The 23,464-nt window shown below is 38.4% G+C and overlaps 2 protein-coding genes and 1 long non-coding RNA gene across 8 annotated transcripts; 1 reads left to right on the top strand and 2 right to left on the bottom strand.

Moving 5' to 3' along the window:
* Window positions 1-223: 223 nt before the first annotated feature.
* On the bottom strand, window positions 224-8,113 carry LOC111268284 (uncharacterized). Of its 5 annotated transcripts, none has more exons than XR_015314146.1 (7): window positions 7,982-8,113; window positions 6,692-6,746; window positions 2,264-2,344; window positions 1,620-1,681; window positions 1,280-1,413; window positions 654-929; window positions 224-376 (listed from the first exon to the last, which is right to left on the bottom strand). XR_015314146.1 is itself a non-coding variant. In XM_086971638.1 (5 exons), the coding sequence occupies exons 1-5, from the start codon at window positions 8,079-8,081 to the stop codon at window positions 290-292; spliced, it is 417 nt and encodes a 138-aa protein (XP_086827764.1). In that variant the 5' UTR covers window positions 8,082-8,113; the 3' UTR covers window positions 224-289. The 5 variants fall into 5 exon arrangements, 2 of the variants coding, with proteins under 2 accessions (XP_086827764.1, XP_022702911.1); XR_015314147.1 differs by having other exon boundaries at window positions 1,280-1,391; XR_002685110.2 differs by lacking the exon at window positions 1,280-1,413.
* A 601-nt stretch (window positions 8,114-8,714) lies between these two features.
* LOC111268283 (multidrug resistance-associated protein 1) lies at window positions 8,715-22,449 on the top strand. 2 transcript variants are annotated; one of them, XM_022847174.2, is made up of 23 exons: window positions 8,715-8,808; window positions 10,630-10,799; window positions 11,264-11,404; window positions 11,757-11,945; window positions 12,318-12,495; window positions 13,046-13,177; window positions 13,394-13,582; window positions 13,823-13,960; window positions 14,240-14,305; window positions 14,628-14,756; window positions 15,176-15,415; window positions 15,628-15,867; window positions 16,262-16,632; window positions 17,067-17,143; window positions 17,543-17,667; window positions 17,806-18,074; window positions 18,272-18,437; window positions 18,739-18,938; window positions 19,216-19,465; window positions 19,752-19,984; window positions 20,282-20,466; window positions 20,671-20,881; window positions 21,217-22,449. In XM_022847174.2, exons 2-23 carry the CDS (start codon window positions 10,663-10,665, stop codon window positions 21,479-21,481), a joined length of 4,131 nt encoding a protein of 1,376 aa, XP_022702909.1. In that variant the 5' UTR covers window positions 8,715-8,808; window positions 10,630-10,662; the 3' UTR covers window positions 21,482-22,449. The 2 variants fall into 2 exon arrangements, 1 of the variants encoding a protein (XP_022702909.1); XR_015314145.1 differs by lacking the exon at window positions 21,217-22,449 and having other exon boundaries at window positions 20,287-20,466; window positions 20,671-20,809.
* On the bottom strand, window positions 11,403-16,281 carry LOC111268286 (uncharacterized). Its single transcript, XR_002685118.2, has 4 exons — window positions 16,207-16,281; window positions 13,405-13,505; window positions 12,294-12,414; window positions 11,403-11,815 (listed from the first exon to the last, which is right to left on the bottom strand). It is a non-coding gene; the product is annotated as an uncharacterized LOC111268286 (long non-coding RNA).
* Window positions 22,450-23,464: the final 1,015 nt, after the last annotated feature.

Here is a 23,464-nt window from a genome sequence, read left to right as displayed (position 1 = left end):
ATATAATCTCAGATGCATGTCTAACAGGAATTCGACAATATAATTGTAGAACTATTATATTATATGCGTACGTGCTCTAAACTTATTGTTTTTGAACTGGCCGAAATAAGATCTGATGAGTTATTCGAAGCAGAGCGGCACGGTCTATTGGTAAAAGTTACCTTTTACTATTGGTGACGTTGCAGATGGTTAGCTATCCGACTGAACATAATTAGACAGTTAATGGACACAGCTGTGTGTTGCATCTTATGTTTATTTTTCGGTGAAAGCTGAAGTCGGTGCATTAATTCTAAGCTACGCTCTCGAGGCTAGTAGGCTCAGGGTAACAAGACTGGGCGCTCAAGTTGAAAACTCGTTGGTATCTGCCAAACGTGTCCTGGAATACGGCAAAACAAAATCTGAAACCGACTGGGTTGTAAAACAGGAACAGGTAATACAGGTTTCATTGTTGTAGAATTATAATATAATTTTCTTGACCACATGATCTAAAAATAACCTATTTAATAGTAAGGGGATGGCTCAAATATATACTATATTAAAAAAAAAAAATAGGTGTTTTGGCCTTATTTTATTTGATAAACAATTCCCGTGTATCATGTATAAAGATAGCTGCATGTCTGGCATATTAGCCTACACTAGTGTTTGAAATTTACCCATACGAGCCACAGCATCGGTCACTTCCAAAGGGAAACCAAATAGAAAATGTTTTTCGCTATTTCCTAGGTGGATCCATCATAGCCGTCCCGAGGAGAAGTTCGTTTCGAAAACTACTCGACCCGAGACCGCGAGTATCTAGCCCCCGTGCCACGGGGCATCAATCTGGAGATAAATGCGGGACAGCGCATTGCCATTGTAGGTCGAACAGGTGCTGGTAAAAGCTCACTTACACTCGCCTTGCTAAGAATCATGTGGGCAACTGAGGGCCGAATCTGCATTGATGGAGTTGACATCGCCAAGTATGTCATATTATTTCCTGATTATATTCCTTTCCTTTTACTTATTATAAAGGTACTACTGTGTATTTGTATATCATCGCAGAATCAGCAGAAGTGATAGGCAGTTTCTGTCGCATTTACTTGAAAAAAATTAATATATACATATATATATATATAAATAAATATAATTAGGAGGCGTCAATTTAATAAATATGCATCCATGGAATACGTCAGTCAGTTAGGTCGATTATGTCTGTATATAAACGAACATTAAAGTCGTATAAGACGCCGAAGTGTGGAAGGTAATCACATTAGACACGCTGTTTTAGATTAGGTCTACATACGTTGCGTTTCCGAGTAGCTGTAATACCTCAAGACCCAGTTCTCTTCAAAGGTCCGCTTAGAGATAACGTAGCTCCCGAAAATAAATACAGTGACGAGCAGATCTGGACAGCGCTAGAGAAAGCAAATCTTAAAACTAAAATAGTTTCGTGGCTGATGTAGGTTGATACTATGCATACTCGATACCTATGCAATTTCATAGTTTGCGCAGAGGGTACTTAATAATACTCAAGCTAATGATAAGGCTTCGGTCTAATAAATGTGCACGACTGAATGGACCGTCCATGATATTTAAAGCTGCTGCTTTTTATTGCAGCAAAATTGCGTAAGGCAAATACCTACCTTCAACATCGCCAAACAATTCGAAGTCCACCTGCACTATGGGCTCGTGCTGAACAAGTGCCCTAGAAAGATAAACAGATTGATAATATCCAAATATCAATAAAAAAAACTCTTTCCTTGATTTGACCTCTTCTTATTCGGCCTTATTTACATTGTAAGCAAGTCCATTTCAAAATTATAGATATAATTGTATATTTTTAGCCTTCTTGCTTTTCACCATTTTACGTGCTCATATAGATTTTAGTTCCAATGCTGTGTCGAACGTTTAAATACTTTTTAAAGACGCACTGAATCTTTCCTTGCAGCACTATTCCTAAATGGGGCATACAGCTTATAGATGTTTTGAGTTTTACGCCCGGCGCCTAAGCCGTTCGGTGTTCAACTAGACGGCTGGCTTCCAGCGTGAATCGAAATGAAAGAAGCGAATTCGACCTTAGGCCATCACGTGTCCCAAATCTGGGTAGGCAAACAAATGTCCTAGCTAGCATCTACTAGCGTCACTGCTAGCAGCGATTACACATCGTATCATCGGAATGTAAAAAAATAATGTTGATTTACATTTTCTTCCAATGTGAGCGTTATTAGATATTGGCAATGCTTTTAGCACACAGGAAACCCCCTAGCCAGTCCTCTTGCTGTCTCACCTATTATTTTCGTAGGGATTATACAACAACCCGTAGCGCAGGAGATGCCGAGCACGTGGAACATATACTGGGATCGGCATTCTGTAGAGAGAACAGAAATTCGCCGTGAGAAATACGGAAATAATAAAGTTATTGCTCAACTATGTGTCCATCTGTATACTTCAGTATTTGTATCTTATCCATGGCCAACATGCTTCGACAGTGTTGTCCTCGTAGTAACCCTGACTTGAATGCATTTCCTTGCCAGGTCACTATACAGCCAGAGAACAAGATAAATCGACAGGTTTTGTTAACAAAAAAATAAAAATATACTTTGTGGTTCGGCGACACAAGATTAACGAGTAGTACTAACAGCAGTATTCAGATAAGACTAACCTCTGGCTTTGTTATACTTGGGTGCGTCTGTCTAGAGAGCAAGTGAACATCAGACATTCCTCTTTCTAGATCGCCTTTAACACAACAGATGCAATGATCAGCATGGGCCGGACCATTACCGGCAATTAAAGTGTGTTAAACAAGCAGCAGCATTACCACTGCCACCACTACCACTTGTTACTAAAAGTCACAAAAAAAAGTAACGCGCAAACACCTGAAGGCGGGTCACTAAAAATCTGAGTTAGAATAGCGCTGGTCCCAAGACTATAGCGATCGCGGCTTTGGCCCGTAGTCCTTCTTAACTGAAGTTTTGATAACGCTTTCGAAATTTATACCGTCTAACATATGATATAAATTGAAAAAAGCCAAGCTTGGCACAACCTGGGTCAATGAACGGACGGACTTTGCGCCGACACTGGGTAGTTCACATAACTTGCGAATCCTACCGCGAATGTTCCAACAGTAAAGTAATCGCTTACTTCAGTCTTAAGATCCATTAGTTAAGTAAGAATTTTTGGCAAGTAAGAAACTTGCAGGATTTCATGCACATTTTCAAAAAAACTTCGAGACTCCCTAATTAAAATTCAATATGCAGTGTGCTATAATATATAACATGCCTGTTTGTGCAAGCTGGTTCGCCTCGGAATTAGGAATATACTCGAAGCTGTTTAGAAAAGCAAGCTACACTTTCTGGCTTGGCTGGTAAAAAATTGAGTCCATCCTGGAAATTAATTTATTAAAGAACGAGTACTATTGTATCCAAATAGAGGTAATAGCTGATGAACTAAGTGGCAGATATATTCAATAGAAAACTAGGGTACAGACGAAGCTGTTTTAAAAAAAAAAGTCGAAAGTCATGATTGATCTCATAGATTAGAATTGACCCTCAGTTTCTATTCTAGGTCATATCAAAACAGAGAATAGTGCATTAGCATTATAAGTAAAGTTAACAAATGTTAGTTTCTGATCTATGCCGTAATAACTGCGGAGACTAAATGACAATGCCATATGTTGACTGAAGTTATTTAAAAGTACACAGTTAGTTGTTAGTAGCACAGGTAGTTAATTGATAGTATGTAATATGAATTCGTATAACCGTCACTTGTATTCATATGGTTACGTTATGATCCTCAAATGGTTCCCCAAAAACTTCAAAACTGGAAATATTGCACATTCAAAAAAAATGTTCGCTGCATATATATCACCAACACTTACAAGTTATGAACGGATATCGATTTATGACATATTTCTAAAAGCTGGTTTTGTTGTTTGGATCATTAATATCTAGATCAAACAAAATCAACTACGGTAAGGAAGTAACTGACATTTAGGATTCGAGTGGAAATCAATACAGTCTATTCTTATTCAAGCAAAATGTAAAATAGATTAGTAATGTTTGGTGATTGTTATTCTATTTTTTTTTTTATTTAATAAGGAATTTAATGTATCAATTTATAAGGCACTGGAGACATTTAGTGGTGTTATAGATGTTACAGTTGGTTGTTTCAGCGTTGGTATTAATGGATGTTCGAGGTACATTTCAGTTTCCCTTAACTGACGCAAAATTACTTAAGAAGCCACAGAAAAAAGTCATCATGGTAGGCCCTCGAACAGGCGTCGCTTCACCTCGCACGTTTATTCTCTATTTTGTAGTTAATTCGCTGAGTATGTATTCACAAATATACTTTTACATATATAGATGTACATTTGTAGTTGTATAAATATAAAGAATACAGTTTGAGTAAAACCTAGGTTGCCTAGGACAGAAGCAAATGTGAAATCCGTCTATGTGTGCTCTCAGTAAAAGGTTATAGGTATCAGGAAAATACACATGGAAGCTATTAATCATGGTATATTCTTTTGTATGAGACATGCATTAGCACAACTATTCTTATACTGTATAAATTGGAGTACGCAACGTGTATCAAAAGTGCCAAATTAAGCAAATGTGTTTTGCTCGTGCTCTTGGAAATCGTTGAAAATTCTTAAGTTTTTTAGAATGCGGCTTGTAAAATATCTATGGTAAAATCCTCGACTGGTCACTACATAGGCGGCTGTATAGACCAAAGTAAAAGCACGTAAGAAATAAATCGCTTTGAAAAGGTATTATAACTGGCAACAGAGAGGTTAAAGGGTACTCCCAAATGCGTCTCGACTTGAGACCAAACTAGGCATAGCCGAGATCTCTGCATTCGATCCGAACGCTATCTCCGCACCAACACACGAGCATCGAGTAGCGTTAATCTATCGCGCTATATCGCCGCCGCATAGGACATGCCACGTGTCTCAAATAATATTGTATCGGAGAAACAAAAGAAAATACACAGAAACCGAGCTGAAAACCGCGAAATCAACAGAAAATTGACATGGGACGGGTGTAATATGCCTTCAGGGGCAATGAGAAACTCCTCTAGAAAGGGTGAGAATGTTGAGCATTTTCCACTTCCGGTATCCAGTCAAAGGAATTCATGGATTTGAAATACATACAGTCTACGCATAGGGATCATTCCCACACAGGGGCCCCACGGCGAAGAACTGGAAAAAAGTTACGGATGGGTCACCCAGTGGCGCATAAAGGGACGGATGTCTCCTCAGCTGGCTTTGTTGTTTAAACGAAGGAACTCAAAAATTAACAGGGGAGAGTTCTGGTGACTTTGAGACGAGGCAGAAAGAGGAACACCTCCAACAGTTTACACAAGAGAGAAGCAGAAACCTATAAAAAAAAATCTTTCGAGTCCGCAATGAGCTAGACAGTCTTACCTCCAAAAACTTGAGGTTGTGGGGGGAGAGAGGTGCTTAGGCTCCGTCTAATGTTTTTTGTCAGATCATTATAGAAAGAAGGGACAAAACCACGGATGATATAAGGGAAAAATATTATGCTACAGATATGACAGAGATCTAAAGCAAGAGAACTTAGTCGAAGCCAGACAGGTTGATATCGAAGATGGCGTTATCAATTTTCAAAACACTGGTTATTTTCGACACTTGCCTTCCAAAGAGTGGCCAGAGAAATTCTTTAAACGGACAAAGCGTACCCAAAAGGGCTCTCTTCCGACGAGAACGATCCGAGCTTTGATGATTACCCGAGACTCGGAAAGGGGCGAGACCATCATAGAACTGTCGACCAGCCAATTTCACGCCTGCAGACGTTAGAGCTAATGATGGAGACCCCAGGAGTAAGCAAGGACTACCTGGACGATGATCTAGTGACAGTCTACTTTAGAACATGCGACTACTTACATGCAAAAAGATTAGGCAGTATTAAATGCCTTTAAAAAATACATTTCGTTGCCCAAGTGCTATTAAAAAAATCGGACATGTAGCAAAAAAATGCAAAGAAGAAAAGCTACGCGTATCACCCAGACAGTCACCCCGTAAACTTTATGGTATATCCGATGCAACCGAAAGATGAAGATTTACGGAAAAGGGGAAGGCAGTTCCTTAGGCGCTCAATTAAAGCAACGGAGAACTCATAATGATAGACTTGCAACAGTTGCTGAACGCAACAGCAGACGTAGAAAACAGAACAATGAGGTCATTATTGATGAGAATGGTTGTAAAACGACAGGACACCATTCAGTATGATCAGGGTACTACTATTTAAAAACCTCAATTGATTGAAGATTTGGTTCGTGAGGTCACACGACGCTTATAAAAATATTAGAGCATATTTGTAGTGATTGATTCTGTTTTTGTTGAGGTAAATTCAGCTGTTATTTTCCCATTTGAAAGGCACCTAACATGTTCATCATTTTAATAAGTTTCGTTGGGGCAACTTAGGCAGACAAAATAGTCTCAACGTGCTTCACCCACCGCCTACGGATTATGCTTTGTTGTGCAGCTTCCCGCAAACTCTCGCATTTCTTTTTCTATGTTGTGTTACGTTATAATAAAATCACGTCAGTCTGGTGTACTCTTTCGTCCATATTCTAAGCGCTTCGCGATCTCAGATAGCTACCTGCCACTTGAGGCAACGTTGAATAAAAAAAGTTCATCGAAAACTTTTCATGCTTTATTTGCGAATAACTTGTCATAGCAGACACCTTGTCTTACCTAATAAGAACTTCGAGGAAGGTTGATGTTCCGCGCTCCAACGCTAAAAGGAAACCTTAAACACATATAAACATATTTTAAAAGTAAATTTTCACATACGTTTACAAAGGGAACGATTTCTATGTTTAGCACTACGTATATAAAATTGAGTTGCTCTTCATTGTCGTCAATGAACGCATGAGTATCTCACAATTCCATTCGCTAATTTAACTTAGCCACCGCTCCCCGTTTATACAGCACCATATTGGCGCTCTCTCAGGGACAGTACAACGTCCGTCAAGGCGATAATGAGGTTAAACGAAAAACCTGGACATAAAGAGTTGATATATCATTAATAGCTTTCACGGTCGACTAATATCGGTACATTAGTGCTCGCTTTGGTATGATTTGCGCTAAAGGCCAAAGAAATTTTTTGTATAAACAGTTCATCGGTTTCTTATCCTTTTTGGCATGGTAGTAGCGGCGACCGTGACCGCATGCAGAGTACCGCTCAATCGCATGAAACGACTTTGGCTGTGACTATAGCAACAGGACGCGGGTAATGGCGGCCGTAACCATAGCAAAAAGAACACGCCTTACACAACTCTTCGTCTACAAGGTACGCAGGCATCGTAGGTCAATAGCTTACTATCGCACTAGATCGGATAGCCAACAATCGATGAAAAGAAACGTGGCATAGATTACTTCACATTAGGGGCTGACACTTGCAATGTGAGCCTGCTCTTTGCAGGTTCTCCCAGGGAACTGAAATAGGCCAGTTGTGGGGTGGGTTTCATCCCGGATGGCCTCGGTGGTGATACCGCACGGCTGAAATTTAAGAAAATTCAGTCTACAGGGAGTAGCGCCTGAGACTAAGTAGCGGGTTAAACACTTCTATTAATTACGGATTTTTAGACCATTGCAATGTACAATGATTCGTATTAAAATACATTGTTGTATTGCACTATCTGTTTCCCCGAGCCCCTTCACAGCTAATAGTTAAATTTTGCTAAACGCTCTCATTTCTTAAAAGTCTATCTCTGACCTCGAATTTCAATCTAACATATTTTTATCCTCACCACATGTCTCTTCACCCACGTAACGTACATGTTGCCTTTGTCTCTGATCCTCCAATACGACTTTTTCCGTACGTGATTATCGTACGTATAACTTTTTGTTATAACCCCCAAGCGAGTGTATAAGCCACCAATCCCTAAATACTTCAGGTTTCAAGTGAATGTGCAAGTGAATGAAAACTTCAAATATTCGTAGCAAATACTTTTACTAAATGTCGTAAACGCAGAGCCATACCGGAGATACTGCGCGTGTCAACAAAAGTATAATTTTGGCTAGTGCATCCTCTTCTTCGTTGAAAACAAGGAATTTGCTCGCCATTTCGCGCCGCGTACATATTCACTTCGATGGATTAAACCCCAGCCTTTCTCCTTCTCTAATAAACGGATAAATCAAGGGAGAGGGCAACCTATCCTGTTTGTTTGTACACAGCTTCGTGAACCGGGTTCTTCTCTCTCGCAATCTCCTAGCACCGAAACTCAACAGCGCCCTCTATTCAAGCCTGCTGCTGTTTGTTTATAACTCGAAGCACCGCGTACCTCTCCCTTTTCCTCATGTCGTTCGCCGCAAGTTCACATTTTCATCACTTGCGCTATTCATAACATTCACGTGTACCGTGTGCGGCCGGTAAACGCATGGGCAATGATTTCTCATGGGGAAGTGTTGCTGAAAGAGTCGCTTCTGTATGAGAGGATGATCTCGTCCACAAATACAAAAGGCGGCATGTGGAGCGATCGGTTGACTGAATGTGCCAGTTAGAGCGTCGTCTTCGAAGATAACTGCACGGTTATTCGTAGCATCGGCGAGCACTGTTTCATGCAACAAGTTGTGAGTTTTCGCAGTTGTATTGATCATATCCAGCCGCTAACTGCTCTTCAGCAATGTTATCGTATGGAAAGTGAAGGACGAATGAGCAAAACATGTCTGTCTAATAAGATCGGTGCGTCGTTAATGAGGCAATATACTGCGGAACCATAGTCAAAGATCTTGGAAATTTTGAGCCGTTGCCTCTGAGGTTCGACCACACGTGCATCCCTGACAAGGAAACAGTGGATTATTAAGTGGTAAGTTTAGAAAGAAACAGAGAGCTCCTGGTACTGTTAGAACAATTGGTCAATTGGCAAGACAATTGGTCTGAGTAACGTAATGAATGCCATTATCATTTATGCACGGAACTTCTGTCCAATCTTTGTTTTTACTAGAAATAAGATGATCCCAAAAACATCACAAACATTGTCGACTAAAAATTGCCGATGAGAATTAACATTACACTTTACTCGGCAAACGAGATAGAAGAAGAATTCTATGTTGACAAGACTTCGTTCTTAACCATTGTGATTGTTGCTGCTCTTTCCAAGAAAGGTAAGGGCTGAGGTAAGGGCAGGTAAAGATAGTTTCTCATTAATGTGTTTGTTCTTACAGTAGTTTTTTACACTGATTGTTTGGCATTAGTTTTGTCGAGTGTCGTTGTTAAAGCTTACCACTTAGAAATTCTAGAGAGATTATCGGCAAGGCGTTATGGCAAAGGATGAGTCTAGAGCGGTGTTTTCAATAGCGATCCAAAATAATGAAATAAGATAGTTTCACCCACCCAATATAAGACCACAATCAAAATATGTTCCGTGTAACCATTGTTTTTTGCGTTTTGTGTAATGCTACTTAATCCATTAGGCATTGGTTCAGGCGGGCCGGCTATCATGATGAATTGAAATACATCTACATTCGAATTTGAAGATAGACTACCACGTTTTCCTAAATTTGATAGGCAAACACAGTTACCCACTGTGTTATCATAGAATTATACCGCATAATAATAAAAGCTAAGCATAAATACAAGTCATGACAGCAAGCGAATTAAAAATTACTATTGCTTTTATACCTATCTGGGTGCTCTGGACATTCGGGAGCTAGCTCTTTTTTTTTTTAGAAACAGCTGAACGTCTTACATGCAGTATATTTTATTTATAGAATTCAAGTCAATTTTTTTATTTATTTTTTTAAATTTCTTAAAATATTTAACTTATGTCAACGATGCAAGAAGGCAAAATCAAATAGCTGGTGCCATTCAATGCTAGATATTGGGTTTTTGAAAGGTATTGACCGTTTCGAAGCCAAAATTTAACTAATATTTTTTATATTTTTCCCATTCTGATCAATGATTTTATTCCACGTTTAACACCATAATCCAATCACTGTAGAACCTTTCATAATGTACGATTCCTTTCTAATGCCACCAAACACATAACGCTCCTCTTTGGCGCCGGTCTGGGCATCTCCACAGATTGTGAAGTACATTTTTTGAAAATATATATATACATGCTTTTACTTACACACGTTTTGCGACCCTTATTATACTTTTAATACTTGATGGATTAACACATTGAAGTCGATTTTTCTCTTTTATGTAATGTGCCCGATTTCACCTAATATATTCGCTAGTGAGACACATGAAATGGTTTTAATTAAATTAGATCAAGTGAATAGAGCCTAAATTTCCAAAGAGAGCCTTTCCGTTAGTTTCGTTTGGAACCCAAGCAGTATGTAGGGCGATTCTATAGACACACTGAAGTGAGTAGAAAAAATATGGAAAAACTATGTAACGTTGGAAGAAGGGTTGGAAGCAGAGTGGACGGCGAAAGAAGACGTTATGTTGAATGGCTATTATCCTTGTTACTCGACGTAGTGACATAGAACAATTGTAAAGGATTATCGATCAATTAAATTACTGTGAATCGCCTAATTTCGCAATCCTTTTGTTAAGAAGAGTATAACCATATTCAGAAATCGCTGAACTTATCACTAGTTAAAGACTCCTGTAAAGGCTTCTATGGAGAGAATGAATTAAATAGTGCAAAATATGCTATTATTTTTATTTTTTTTTGCAGAATCCTACCGGGTTGTCTGAGTCAATATAAAGAATGTCGGTTACTTCTGGAGCGATTGGGCGCTCTGTCCTTTTACAGGGTGCAGAGGAGGTGGAAGATCTGAAAAATTGTCGTTACACAAATCGCAAGCCTAATATATGGGACAGAGTGACATTTGGCTTTCTAACAGGGTAAGATAAATGAGACCTATTAACACAATATAAAATCCTGTAATAGGTAGCTTCATGTTATTATTTTCACTTTTGTCTTGCTTCCTTGAAGTGTTGCAGTTATGAAATTTCCTTTTATTGACACAAAATACAAAAAAGACACAAAACGTCTATATGCGTAAGGCGACATTGAGGTAACGGCTGCATAGATTATACATTTGGATCTTGTCTTAGATGAGCGACTTTTTTAAAGATGTTCTTATATATATATGTGTGTGTGTGTATATGATTATTTATTTTCGATTAACCAGTCGAACTACAGCCGCACTTGTCATTGCAGCTATGAGTATACACAAATGTATACCAAATAATAACTGCAATTCTAATGTCCTGATGAGTGTTACCGCTAAGAATTCAATTTAACAGTCTTATGTGTATAATTTCTACTGTGATCGGATCTTGGTATAATCAACTGCATTATAAAGGATAATCTTGAAAGGGTCGTGGGGTACCATTCAAGCCAGGGATCTCAACCCTCTTCACACGTTATTCACTGCCGAAGACGCCTCCAATAAACTGCTTCGTCTATGGAGCAAAAAGTATAATCGTTTTCGACATAGAGATGGGTAAGTAAATAGAAAAATATATTTTATTACGTCATACTGCATTACAAATGTATTGATATACTTCAGAGACAAAGATTTATGCGATTTATTGTGGGTACATTTTAGATGCACAGAAAGACCTTATCCAAAAAACGAATCTATAAGTGTCAAAGATCATGGTTTCGCTTCAACGCTTCCGACAAGGAACCTTTTCACAGTTTTCCGGAAACCTAAGTTGTTAGCACGCTTTCACAAGAGCAGATTCGCTCTCGATAAAACTATATAGCACCAATATAAAGAACGTTGAATATGAATAAAATGTTACATAAATAAACAGTGTTCGCATTCGTGTTTTTTTTTATTCCGATGCAAGCAATGACACGGTACATGACGATCCCGCCGATGGTGCTGATATTGAGGTGCTCATCCGGCCTGACGCAAAGCCGACAAAAATTAATATGGTGTGGCTAATCTTCAGAACATTTTGGCCACACTTCTTATTTGCCTTTTTCTGCAAGATCCTCCAGATGTTTATAGATCTTATACCACCATACCTCATCGGGTATGTTATATTTTAACTATTATATAAAAAAAAAGCTACAGCTCTACACGTCATATATGAACAAAGGCAATAAAAGAGTGACCCGTACTGTAGAATCAACTACGACGCCGTTAAGCCTGAGTTTACTACTCTTTGAATGTCCAATCCCTAATGGAGTCACATGCATGCAAGGACCTTAACCGCTTGATTACCACGAATCTGTTTGCAATTAATGATTTCAAGTGGCTTTTGCCTGGATTGCAAATAATGTATTAGGCTAGATGACAAAAGCATTAGGGGTCAGAGCCCTTGTTTTTAATCATATCAGCGTTGTCCGCCAAGCTTCAGTCTCAGATAAATTCCTATTACCTCATTCATACCACTGTCGAGCAGCCGTTTGTTGGACTTCCTGGAGAACGAAGAACAGCCTCAATATTACGGTTATGGGGTTGCCGGCGTTCTCTTCCTTGCGCAGCAAACATCGTCATTTCTGCAGGCGCATATTTACGGGACTCTATTTAATATAGGCATCAAGTGTCGTTCAGGATTTTCATCTGTGATTTATCAAAAGGTAAGTAGATAGGATATCTAGGACATGTTCACTATGTGCGATTGGGAAATTATAATTCTTGCTTAAAAAAACAAAGGACATAACACAGTACATATATGCTCCCCTCACAAATATAAGTAAATAACATATACACGTGAATGCTACAAGAGTCACCCAATGCAATATTCATGTAACAACGAGACCTTACTGCTTGAATATCAAGTCAGGTTTAGAGATCAAGATAATTTAAAGGGCTTCGGATAGGTTGAAACTAAGTTGCAGCTTAAAAAATCTTGCCTGCTATTTTCGTCATACGAATATAGGAAAACATTAGTAGATATTTGTAGAAGATATTAGTAGAAATTACCGCTGAACTTGAGTTAGGCTCCATGCTGCACTTGTTATAGAACAATTACAAATTACAATGCATGGTAGAAATCTTTTTGTGAAATCAAAGATGAGATTTACGTTATCATTAATTGAACTATGAATGTATTAATTAGTAATTATTCTTATGTTCAAATAGGCATTGGTCTGATCGCCCTACAATTTTTTTTTGTTTCGGTTGCAGGCATTACGTCTTTCATCGAAGTCTAGTAAGGAATTTTCGACGGGTGATATCATCAATTTAGTTTCTGTTGACCTCGAAAATGTCATGTGGAGTACGACCATGTCCGTGTGTCTTTGGGGATCACCCATAAATGTATGCACTAAGTTTAAGTTATTAAAGCTTATTATTTACAACAAGCTTACATATATGAGTGATTTGCAGTTTTTATAAAAAATAATACATGTTTTCGTTATACATATATAGGCAGACATATAGAATACATTATATCCTTATTATACATTCATGATTTTTTTAAATGACGTTTTGCAATTTTCTAATCTGTGTACCGACATAATCCCCGTGTTACAGATGCTTCTTACCTTTGTCATGATATATCAGTATCTTGGGATCTATTCGTTGGCGGCAGCCGTGGCAATCGTTTTATTTGCCCCTTTTTCCGCTCTCATGGCTAAAATTGAGTCTGCCCTCCAGGATAAGCACATGAAGAAAAAGGATGAACGCATAGAACTACTCACTGAACTGTTCAACAATATCAAGGTAATTTATATGGGCATAATGTTGTTGATAAAAGTTGCGCAGCATCCAGTAGAGGAAAAAACATGAACCTTAAGATAGATTAGGCGACATATAAGCCTAAACCCTAAAAAAAATTCCCAATTATAATTCAATGTTTATCGACCATCCCTTAGCTAAACAGGCTTAACCCAAAGTAAACCTATCTTCTAAGGCTTCTTTTGTATTCTGGTGACGGTTATGACTTGACTACCTTATTCTTAGGTTATTAAATTGTATGCGTGGGAGAATTCATTTATGGACCGAGTGAAAAATATTCGTACGGAGGAATCACGGCTCATGTACATCTATTTAGGAGCCTGCAACGCGTTTGGATTCGTATGGAACTGTTTTCCTTTTATCGTGAGTAGTCTCGCTTCTATTTCTTATGATGCACATAAATAGGTTATTCATCCTGGTAAAAGAAAATATCTCGTACAAATCCTAAAAATCACGTTTATAAACTATACTTTTAAAAAAAGCAGCACAACTTTTCTTCTTAACGCTGGTGCTCGTTGATTACAAAATTTGGGACTTTTACACATTGGTGTGAAAGATGGTATAACGGGCATATTTTTGCTTAAAAAACTTTTGTCGGTATTTGTCATGTATTCTAACCCGAATAAACACAATATGTTTCAGATCTCCGCTGCTGCTCTGGGCGCCTATATTTTCCTCAACACGTCCACCTTTCCGTCACCGAAGATGGTTTGATTATTTATTGAATTAAAGTCTGTGTGTACCTTTGTGTGCACTAGATAGCGTCTGAAAGACGGAAGTTGACCTTTTATTTAGTTGCACGAAGTATTTTCTTGACGAGAAATTCTTAAATGTGCAAATATTTGCTTATAGTTGTATTAATTGCTTAAATAATTTATAAAGACTAAAGTAGTTTTTATAATTAGCATCAGACTTACGAGTGCTAACTAAAGTAGGGCCATGTGCAAGAAGACAATGAAATTATTAAAGTAGAGTTCATATTGTACATAAATTACATTTTATTCTAATACCTAGTTTTCGACAATTTCAGGTTCTCGTGTCTCTCTCGTACTTCAGTAACATGCGCTTCGATCTGACCGCCTTTCCATACGCTGTGTCGTCGACGGTTAAGGCGGTCGTCTCATTAAAAAGAATCCGAAAATTCCTCGAGGCAGATGAGGTATGTTAACTTAGTTGCGCACATTTTCATCAAAAACTGCCACTTGATAACGTAGTCAGTTGATAGGCTGGAGATTTTTTTACTTAAATTTAGTTCCACATATTACTAGACTTAACTTTCTGCTTTGGTAGATGTAACATGAAAATCCTCAAACCGTTATGTGACTGTCTAGAGTCCTTTGCCCTGTTCTATATACATATATAGTACACTACATACAAAGTAACTCGATTATATGTTAAAAATTACATAGAATTGTGGAAAGCAAGCTAGTTCTACAGCTTTCTAATAAAAAAAAGTTTAATTTAGGTTTTTTATCCCCTTCAAGGTACTCTCACGACCAGAAAATGTGGTGAAACTGATTAACATAAATGAATACTATGAACGTAAATTGAGGCAAATTACCCTGAAATGTGTAACAGGTAGACCCATGTGTTATCCAAGAGGACGGCTTAGACGAAAACGAAGAAATCGCATTGAAAAACGCGACGTTCGCATGGACAGATGAGGATGATTCGATTCTAAGTGATGTCAGTCTTTCTATTAAGAAAGGCGAACTCGTCGCCGTTGTGGGTTCGGTAGCCGCAGGAAAATCGTCATTGATCCAGGCCATTATTGGGGAAATGAACTTAATATCAGGATCCATACACAAAAAGCGAACGGTAAGTTGGCTCACAAGTGGCCCACATAATGTGTCCCCAATGAAGCAACCACAAAGCTGATGAAATAGTTCGATAACTACATATCCTCCTTTATTATATAACGATGTGCATTTGTATCTGTCATAATTATATTTACACTCATAAAGCTCGTTTGATTAAACTTATGTGGTCTTTGTGATATTCGCTTCTCTTGCTCTTTTCCCGATTGCCAGTCCCAGATTGCCTATGTACCTCAGCAGGCATGGATTCTTAATAACACGATCCGAAAAAACATACTATTTGATCAGCCATATCGAGGCTCCGCTTATCAGGATATTGTACGAAAATGCTGTCTTATACCCGATCTAAAAACATTGCCTGCTGGCGATGGAACGGAAATCGGAGAGAAAGGAATAAATCTCTCGGGAGGCCAGAAGCAGCGAGTCTCGCTTGCTAGAGCTGTCTACCATGATGTAAGTCAGGGCCATTGCGTACTCTTGGGTCGAGTTATCTTGGCTATTTAACAAAAATACTTCTAACGATTTTTGGAAGATAAGATAACAACAAAGAGTTGGATTGAATCTTAAAAACGAATCTAGGCTATTTATTCAGCTTAAAAAAAAGCTAATAACGTTCTTAGGCTCTTGGCGTCTGGCTTAAATAAATACTTTTAAAGCATATTCTTCAGACATATCGCTGCAATACCCAACATTAATCAATTTGCCTGTTATCGCAGGCAAAGCTGTCTCAACTACTCGTTGACGCGTAAATACTACTAGAATATTTGTCACATTAAGTCTACTAGTACGCACCTCAGTTGTTGAGCTTGGTTGATATTGATTCCGTTTTCGCTTGTTACTTTTATAGGCCGACATTTACCTTCTGGATGATCCATTAAGTGCTGTCGATGCACATGTCGCACAATCACTGTTTAACGACATCATCGGCCCAACGGGGCTGCTACGAAACAAGACACGTCTTCTCGTCACGCATTCAATAGCCTTCTTGCCGAAAGTTGATAGGATTATTGTCCTAGAGGAGGGCCGTGTTACCCATCAAGGGACGTACCCAGAAATTATGAAGGGTAACGTCCATCTTAAGGAACTAATTGAGACACACGCTAAACCCGATATTGACGATACTCTCCCACCATCATATTCTACGTATGATGGAAATATCAAACTAGAAATGGCCGAGCGGTTATCCTTGAATATCAAAGACGATAAACCATTGCTTGTGTAAGTAACTGTTGCAGAATTTACAAAGTAATGTACTGAAGTAAAGTACAAACAAGATTCCGCCTAAAATAAGAAAAGAGAGACACTTGATTGACATTTTGTAGGTGGCTCGACAAGTTCGAGCAAATATTAGATCTTAGGATCAAGGTAGAAATCGGTACCGAACCTATTTTGCAGTTGGTCTTCTACAAACAAAATAAATAAGGACCATAGCAAAACGTTCACCTGTGCTTTTAATTAAACTGAATACATTGTTTTACATAAGTAATTGAAATTGTGCCAAATCATTTTACATTGATCTTAGGGTGATCAAGGAATTAGAACTGCGACAGAAGGCGAAGAGTCAATAAGCAATATAGTATAACAAAGGTGTACTAATAAACCGTAGGTAATATAATGAAATTTAACATCAATTTGTTCTGAATTACTCATAGGCGCAAGCGAACGACCTCAGTCTCGAGTATCAATTCGACAGGAAGTGGCAGCCGGCAACTCTCGGACGTACCGTCAGGTGACGAAACGAGTGTTGATTTTAAAATAAATAGAGCTGACATACCAAGTAACTCGCATTGCAGATTTAGCTTTCTGAATAAAATCTATAAAGTTTTGACACGTTTTGTTTTTATGTAATATATCACTATTACTATCACGCCACATGGGAATCAGTTTGAACTGGAAATAGTTGAATCGTGTTATGTTTACCTATGTGATACAATATTGCCATCCACAAAGCAAGACGCCTGGGAAACCCGAATTGCGGACCTTTGTACCGAAAATATTTTAATGAAACTATTTAATATTTATTGTAAAATATAATTAAACACAATAAATGAGCAGTATTTACCGATATTTACCGATTTATAGATAATAAAGAAACTGTTTTTCCATTTCCTTTGTTTGCCGGATATAGGCCGTATCACAGACGAGGAAGAGGTACAAGTAGGCAAAGTCCGGTGGACCGTCTACGTCGAGTTCCTTTGGAAATTCGGCATTTTTGGTATCTTCTTTGTGCTTGCCGGTTACATCACATTCAGAGTAAGTACACATATCAAAGGTAGCTTTTGTGGATCGGCACTTGATTTCAGATTGTTTCAGTATTTCATAATATCGATTCCTTTGTAAGCTATTAGTATTTGCTGTTTTGCTGTGTTAACTGTTGTGATCGCGCTTCAGACGGCTGACGCGTTGTCACTTCGGTACATCACGCTTTGGGCGGCCGAGATGCATAAAAATCGTACAAGCAATGAAGACATGTGGCAACATATAGAAGTATACCTCGCATATGGAGGCGTACAAGCCATCTCGATTCTTGTAGGATTAACAGCTCTTTCACTTGGATGCATCTGGACATCAAGCGCACTACACAATAAGATGCTTCTCTCTATACTAAGGGCTCCGATGAACTTCTTTGACTCAACGCCCACCGGCAGAATTCTCAACAGGTAATAATAATATTGTGATGAAATCATTCCTAAACGTGACAACATATTTTATTGATCAGTGCATCTTAATATGCAATTTCACGAAAATAAACAACCAATTGTAATTTTTCTGGTTATTAGTTCATCACTATACTCCGTACCCGCGTATAACCCAAATTAATTCTTACTATTATTTTGTGTCTGGCATCATCATTTAGATTTAGCAGAGACGTTGACGAGCTTGACCTAAATCTGTACTCAACGGCGGATGGATACTTAGAGACGACTGTAGGTCTGACAATTCTGCTGACAATGGTTTGCATTCAAATACCAATTTTTCTCTGTATTTTAGCACCGCTACTCGTACTTTTCCTAATGATTCAGGTAAGTCAAATGCTTAGCTAGCTTGGAATGGAAGGTATTAAAGCCCTTTCCACCATAGCTGCTACCCCCTTTAGGCTCTGTATTATTTGTAAGAATTATAAACGGAGTTAGCCGTTACTACCATTTGTATTTTATCAAAAAAATTAGTGAGATAAAGTAGCAGAAATAAAAGTGACAAATATTCAAAACAGAACTACATAAAGCTTTGGAGATGGCCTACTAAGCATACAGAGGAATCAAATTCCGATTTTATTAGCGAATGTAATTGATTTTATTAAGCACTATTCACTCGTGCTTACAGCAATTCTACATGGCATCTTCCCGTCAAGTGAAACGCCTAAACGCCATTACTAAATCGCCCGTCCTGAACTCGTTCAGCGAAAGCATAGCCGGCACTGTTAGTATTCGAGCATATTCGATGGAGGGTAGTTTCACGGCGCGAAACATGCAGTTGCTCGACAACAATCAAAATTGTATGTTTCACGAGTATAACGGCTACAGGTAGGAAAACCCAGATTTCTCTTGTAACGAACTTTTCTTTGTTCACGTAAACTCTTATACTTGAATGCTTCAGGTAATATATATATATATATATATATATATATATATATATGTATATTCTCAGACCAATGTCTAACAGCTACCTATTATATTATATGCGTACGTGCTCTAAACTTATTGTTTGTGAATTCGCTGAAATAAGATCTGATGAGTTATTCGAAGCAGAGCGGCACGATTTATTGATAAAGGTTACTTTCTATTATTGGTGACGTTTCAGATGGTTAGCTATTCGGCTGAACATAATTGGACAGTTAATGGACACAGCTGTGTGTTGCATCTTAGTATTTTTTTCGGTGAAAGCTGAACTCGGTGCATTAATTCTAAGCTACGCTCTCGAGGCTAGTATGGCTCTCACGTGGGTAACAAGACTAGGCGCTCAAGTTGAAAACTCATTGGTATCCGCCGAACGTGTCCTGGAATACGGCAAAACAAAACCTGAAGCCGACTGGGTTGTAAAACAGGAACAGGTAATACAGGTTTCATTGTTGTAGTATTATAATATAATTTTCTTGACATATGATCTAGAAATAACCTATTTAATAGTAACTGGATAGCTCAAAAAGATGCTATCTTTAAAAAAAATAGATGTTCTGGTCATATCTTATTCGATAAACAATTCCCGTGTGTCATGTATAAAGATAGCTGCGTATCTGGCATTGTAGCCTACACTGTTTGAAATTTACCCATACGAGCCACAGCATCGGTTACTTTCAAAGGAAAACCAAATAGAAAATGTTTTTTGTTATTTCCTAGGTGGATCCATCATGGCCGTCCCGAGGAGAAGTTCGTTTCGAAAACTACTCAACCCGATACCGCGAGAATTTAGCCCCCGTGCTACGGGGCATCAATCTGGAGATAAATGCGGGACAGCGTATTGGCATTGTAGGTCGAACAGGTGCTGGTAAAAGCTCACTTACACTCGCCTTGCTAAGAATCATGGAGGCAACTGAGGGCCGAATCTGCATTGATGGAGTGGACATCGCCAAGTATGTCATATTATTTCCTGATTATATTCTTTTCTTTTTACTTATTATAAAGATACTACTGTGTATTTATATATCATCGCAGAATCAGCAGAAGTGATAGGCAGTTTCTGTCGCATTTACTTGAAAAAAAATTATATATATATATATATAAATATAATTAAGGGCGTCAGTTTAATAAATATAAATCCATAGAATACGTCAATCAGTTAGGTCGATTGTGTCTGTATATGAACGAATATTAAAGTCGTATAAGACGCCGAAGTGTGGAAAGGAATCACATTAGACACGCTCTTTTAGATTAGGTCTGCATACGTTGCGTTCCCGAGTAGCTGTGATACCTCAAGACCCTGTTCTCTTCAAAGGTCCGCTAAGGGATAATGTAGATCCCGAAAATAAATACAGCGACGAGCAGATCTGGACAGCGCTAGAGAAAGCACATCTTAAAACTAAAGACAAACCAATCAGCTATCAAGTGGAAGAAGGTACGTTAAGGGTATTGAGCTTAAAACACAAATTCATAACCTTGGTGAAAATCCTGTATCTATGACACACAACTTTTACGACGCACAAAGTAAGATCATCTCATCAGTTTTTTTTAAAAAAAAAAAAGCAAAATATTTGCGCACTCGAATGAATGAAAATGCAACGAAACATTTCTCAATAACCGAGCGTTTGTGTACTTACAGGTGGCGCTAACCTTTCAGTCGGCGAGCGCCAGTTGGTGTGTCTTGCGCGAGCCCTCTTGCGACAATCTAATTTGATAATATTGGACGAGGCTACGGCAGCAGTTGATCTGGACACAGACAAACTAATTCAAAAAACAATTCGGGATGATTTTACGGCCTCCACTGTTATTACGATTGCGCATCGACTTCATACTATCTTGGATTACGATAAGTAAGTGCCGTGAATCTTCTCAGTGTCGATGAAGTTCTATAGCACAATCTGGTGTATCTGTACTACGTTTGTGTGTGGCATCTGCTGAACGATGTTCAATTCAAAACTTTTGTGGACGTTGTTGAAACAGGTTTTCCATAATATAACACAATGCTGTCAGGCGTAGTTTGGTCATCCTAGTTAGGCCCAAGTGTGCGATAAGAACCTTCACATCGTATCCTTCATTTTGAGTTCGTTTTTTACAATTATTTTAATTATCTACATTTAAAGCCTATACCCACTAAATTCTGTTGTAATAGATTCGATGACTGTCTGGTATGTTTTGCACATTTCAGGGTTGTGGTACTGGATAAAGGCCAGGTCACCGAAGTAGGCACTCCACAGGAACTTCTTGACAAACACGATGGCATATTCAGCTCAATGGCTAAGGATGCCAATATTAAGACCATTGCAGTAGCGACCTCGTCATCATCGGACTCATCAACCCTATCTGCAAAAATAGTAGAGGAGCCCACGCAAACATTGGAGATTGCGGTACATATTCCGCCTAGTGAAGCATCGGATGCCGCAGATGTAAAGAACAGCGATGAGCAAACTTAGGCGGCTGGTGATAACCACGACATGTGAAAGGACGCTTCGAAGTATATTAGTCAGGCGATGCCTGGGCTTTCAACTCGATCAGAGAAAAAGAGGCTCAGCATGGATGTTAGCATTTTGAAGGTCCCACGAATCTTCAATGTAAACAGATTCCTAAAAAACTTCGCCGGCTCTGAATCGTCAACCTACCGTCGAATATAAGAACTATTTCTAACCGCGACTTACGTTCAGCCTGAGTCAAATGGTGCGTGTGAAGCCGCACAAATGTAGAGCTGTAATAGTTGGGAAATTAACCCTGTGTCATGAAAATTGTACCCTAACGTAGGAAAAATACTCTGTACTATGTTGCTTACCGTTGCGGTACTACATTAATGTCACCATTTTGCGAGTATTTAATGTCTGAAAACTGCTAATGTCAACTACCACTAATTACAGTTAACCTAAAATCGCTAACTAATGGCGCAGACAATTACCAGGTACACATTCTCGAACTCTAGAATGTGTTAGGGAGAAAAATTTTAAAGAAAAGTTTTGTGACTGATATCTGTAGCATTTTACAATAATAAAAATGGTTATACATATAACCATTTTTATTATATATATATATTGCTAAAAAATTTGAGCTTTAGAAGTTAACTGTATTTGAATATATACGTTTAAGATGCCAATATGTTTCTACAGAACTACAGAGCGTTGTCGTTTTTCAAGAAAAGGCTAATTATGGCTTGAACGCTTGACGTAGTTGTTCCCAAAACGGTATATAGCTGTAATGTTCGTGTAACGGGTTTGATGCAGTGGCCTTCCTTTATTTATACCAAATATATTGAGTACATTATTGAAGACGTTTTTCCAAACATTTCTTTATTTTCTTCCGAAACTGTTTTAAAACCTAAATTGTTTTGAGCCTTTTTCTTCGACACTATTGAACCGTAATCTGCAACCAGAAATAAATAGAAATTTGCAAAACATTATATGATGTCTTCAAAGTACCCATCTGATATAAGCGATATCAGAATTTTGATAACGACTCAACCACAAGTGATTCGTGGAACTGGCTTTACATCAATATGAGTTTGAGTTTCACATTTACTACAATGGCTGGTAAACCAATGTAAGCATCACATGAGAAAACAGCGAAATCACTATAGAACTTCTTCTCTGAGTAGGAAACTGCACCAGTCTCATGCCCGTCATTTTGAAGCGGAACCCACCCAAAAACTGAAAACAAGTTTGCCAACAATACAATGTTGAAAACAGCTTTCAAAAAAAGAAAAAGAACACGTTCAGATCTATTAAGTTAGATAGCAAGTGCGAGTGTGAACCAGAGGTTGACCCCGCTTATTAACTACAGTAGCGGCGGTTTAAGTATCCCAAGTGCAAGACATTGATATCTCGAAAAGCACAGATTTGTATGTATTTTCCTTATTGGACTCCTCCATTGCACTAAACATTTTGTGAGCTCACTCTAGCAGATTGTCAACTGCTCTCTTCAGCGTTCTGGTAAAGATGGTGATGCGCATTTTCTCATATTTCCACTGCTCCTTAGCTGCATTGCGTACGTGAATTACCTCGAGCTTTTGTAGGCCAATGGAGTAGTGGATGTTTGTGTCGTGCATATTGTCACTATTGCATGGCCAAACCAATTCACGCTTTCTAGTTAACGTAAACTGACCTATAAAACACTCGTCCTCCGCACTCACGGCATAGTAAGGCGTGGTACAATACGAGTTAACGATGAAACTCCAGTTCACCCGAAAACCAGCTGCGGGTTATCATAAGCCCCCAACCTGAGAATTACAGCAAAATCAATTACGCTAAAACGTCGTACGCTCGCTCACTTATAAATTTTCACGGGACTTACCTTGAGAGAAACATGTGCACACAGCAATCCAGCAGCTAAGAAGACAGAGTCTAAAGAAAAAGAGAATTTTTTTTTAACTTTCTTTTTAACTTTTTTAAACGTTTTTTTTTTTTTTAACTTGCATT

The sequence above is a fragment of the Varroa jacobsoni genome, unplaced genomic scaffold (assembly GCF_002532875.2).
Source record: "Varroa jacobsoni isolate VJ856 unplaced genomic scaffold, vjacob_1.0 scaffold_1274, whole genome shotgun sequence".
Taxonomy (NCBI): Eukaryota; Metazoa; Arthropoda; class Arachnida; order Mesostigmata; family Varroidae; genus Varroa; species Varroa jacobsoni.
The sequence above is the reverse complement of the archived record's forward strand: the minus strand, read 5'-3'. Positions and strand labels throughout refer to the sequence as shown.

Excerpts from the sequence above, each read along its gene's own strand:
- LOC111268284 (XM_086971638.1), bottom strand. The coding sequence starts at position 8,081 with ATGTACGCGGCGCGAAATGGCGAGCAAATTCCTTGTTTTCAACGAAGA. Across the intron at positions 1,682-2,263 it reads AATCCCTACGAAAATAATAG|GGCACTTGTTCAGCACGAGC; the intron begins GTGAGACAGCAA and ends TTATCTTTCTAG. Across the intron at positions 409-1,619 it reads ATTGTTTGGCGATGTTGAAG|TCGGTTTCAGATTTTGTTTT; the intron begins GTAGGTATTTGC and ends TTTACAACCCAG.
- LOC111268283 (XM_022847174.2), top strand. The coding sequence starts at position 10,663 with ATGTCGGTTACTTCTGGAGCGATTGGGCGCTCTGTCCTTTTACAGGGT. Across the intron at positions 12,496-13,045 it reads CATCTGTGATTTATCAAAAG|GCATTACGTCTTTCATCGAA; the intron begins GTAAGTAGATAG and ends TTTCGGTTGCAG. Across the intron at positions 13,961-14,239 it reads GGAACTGTTTTCCTTTTATC|ATCTCCGCTGCTGCTCTGGG; the intron begins GTGAGTAGTCTC and ends AATATGTTTCAG.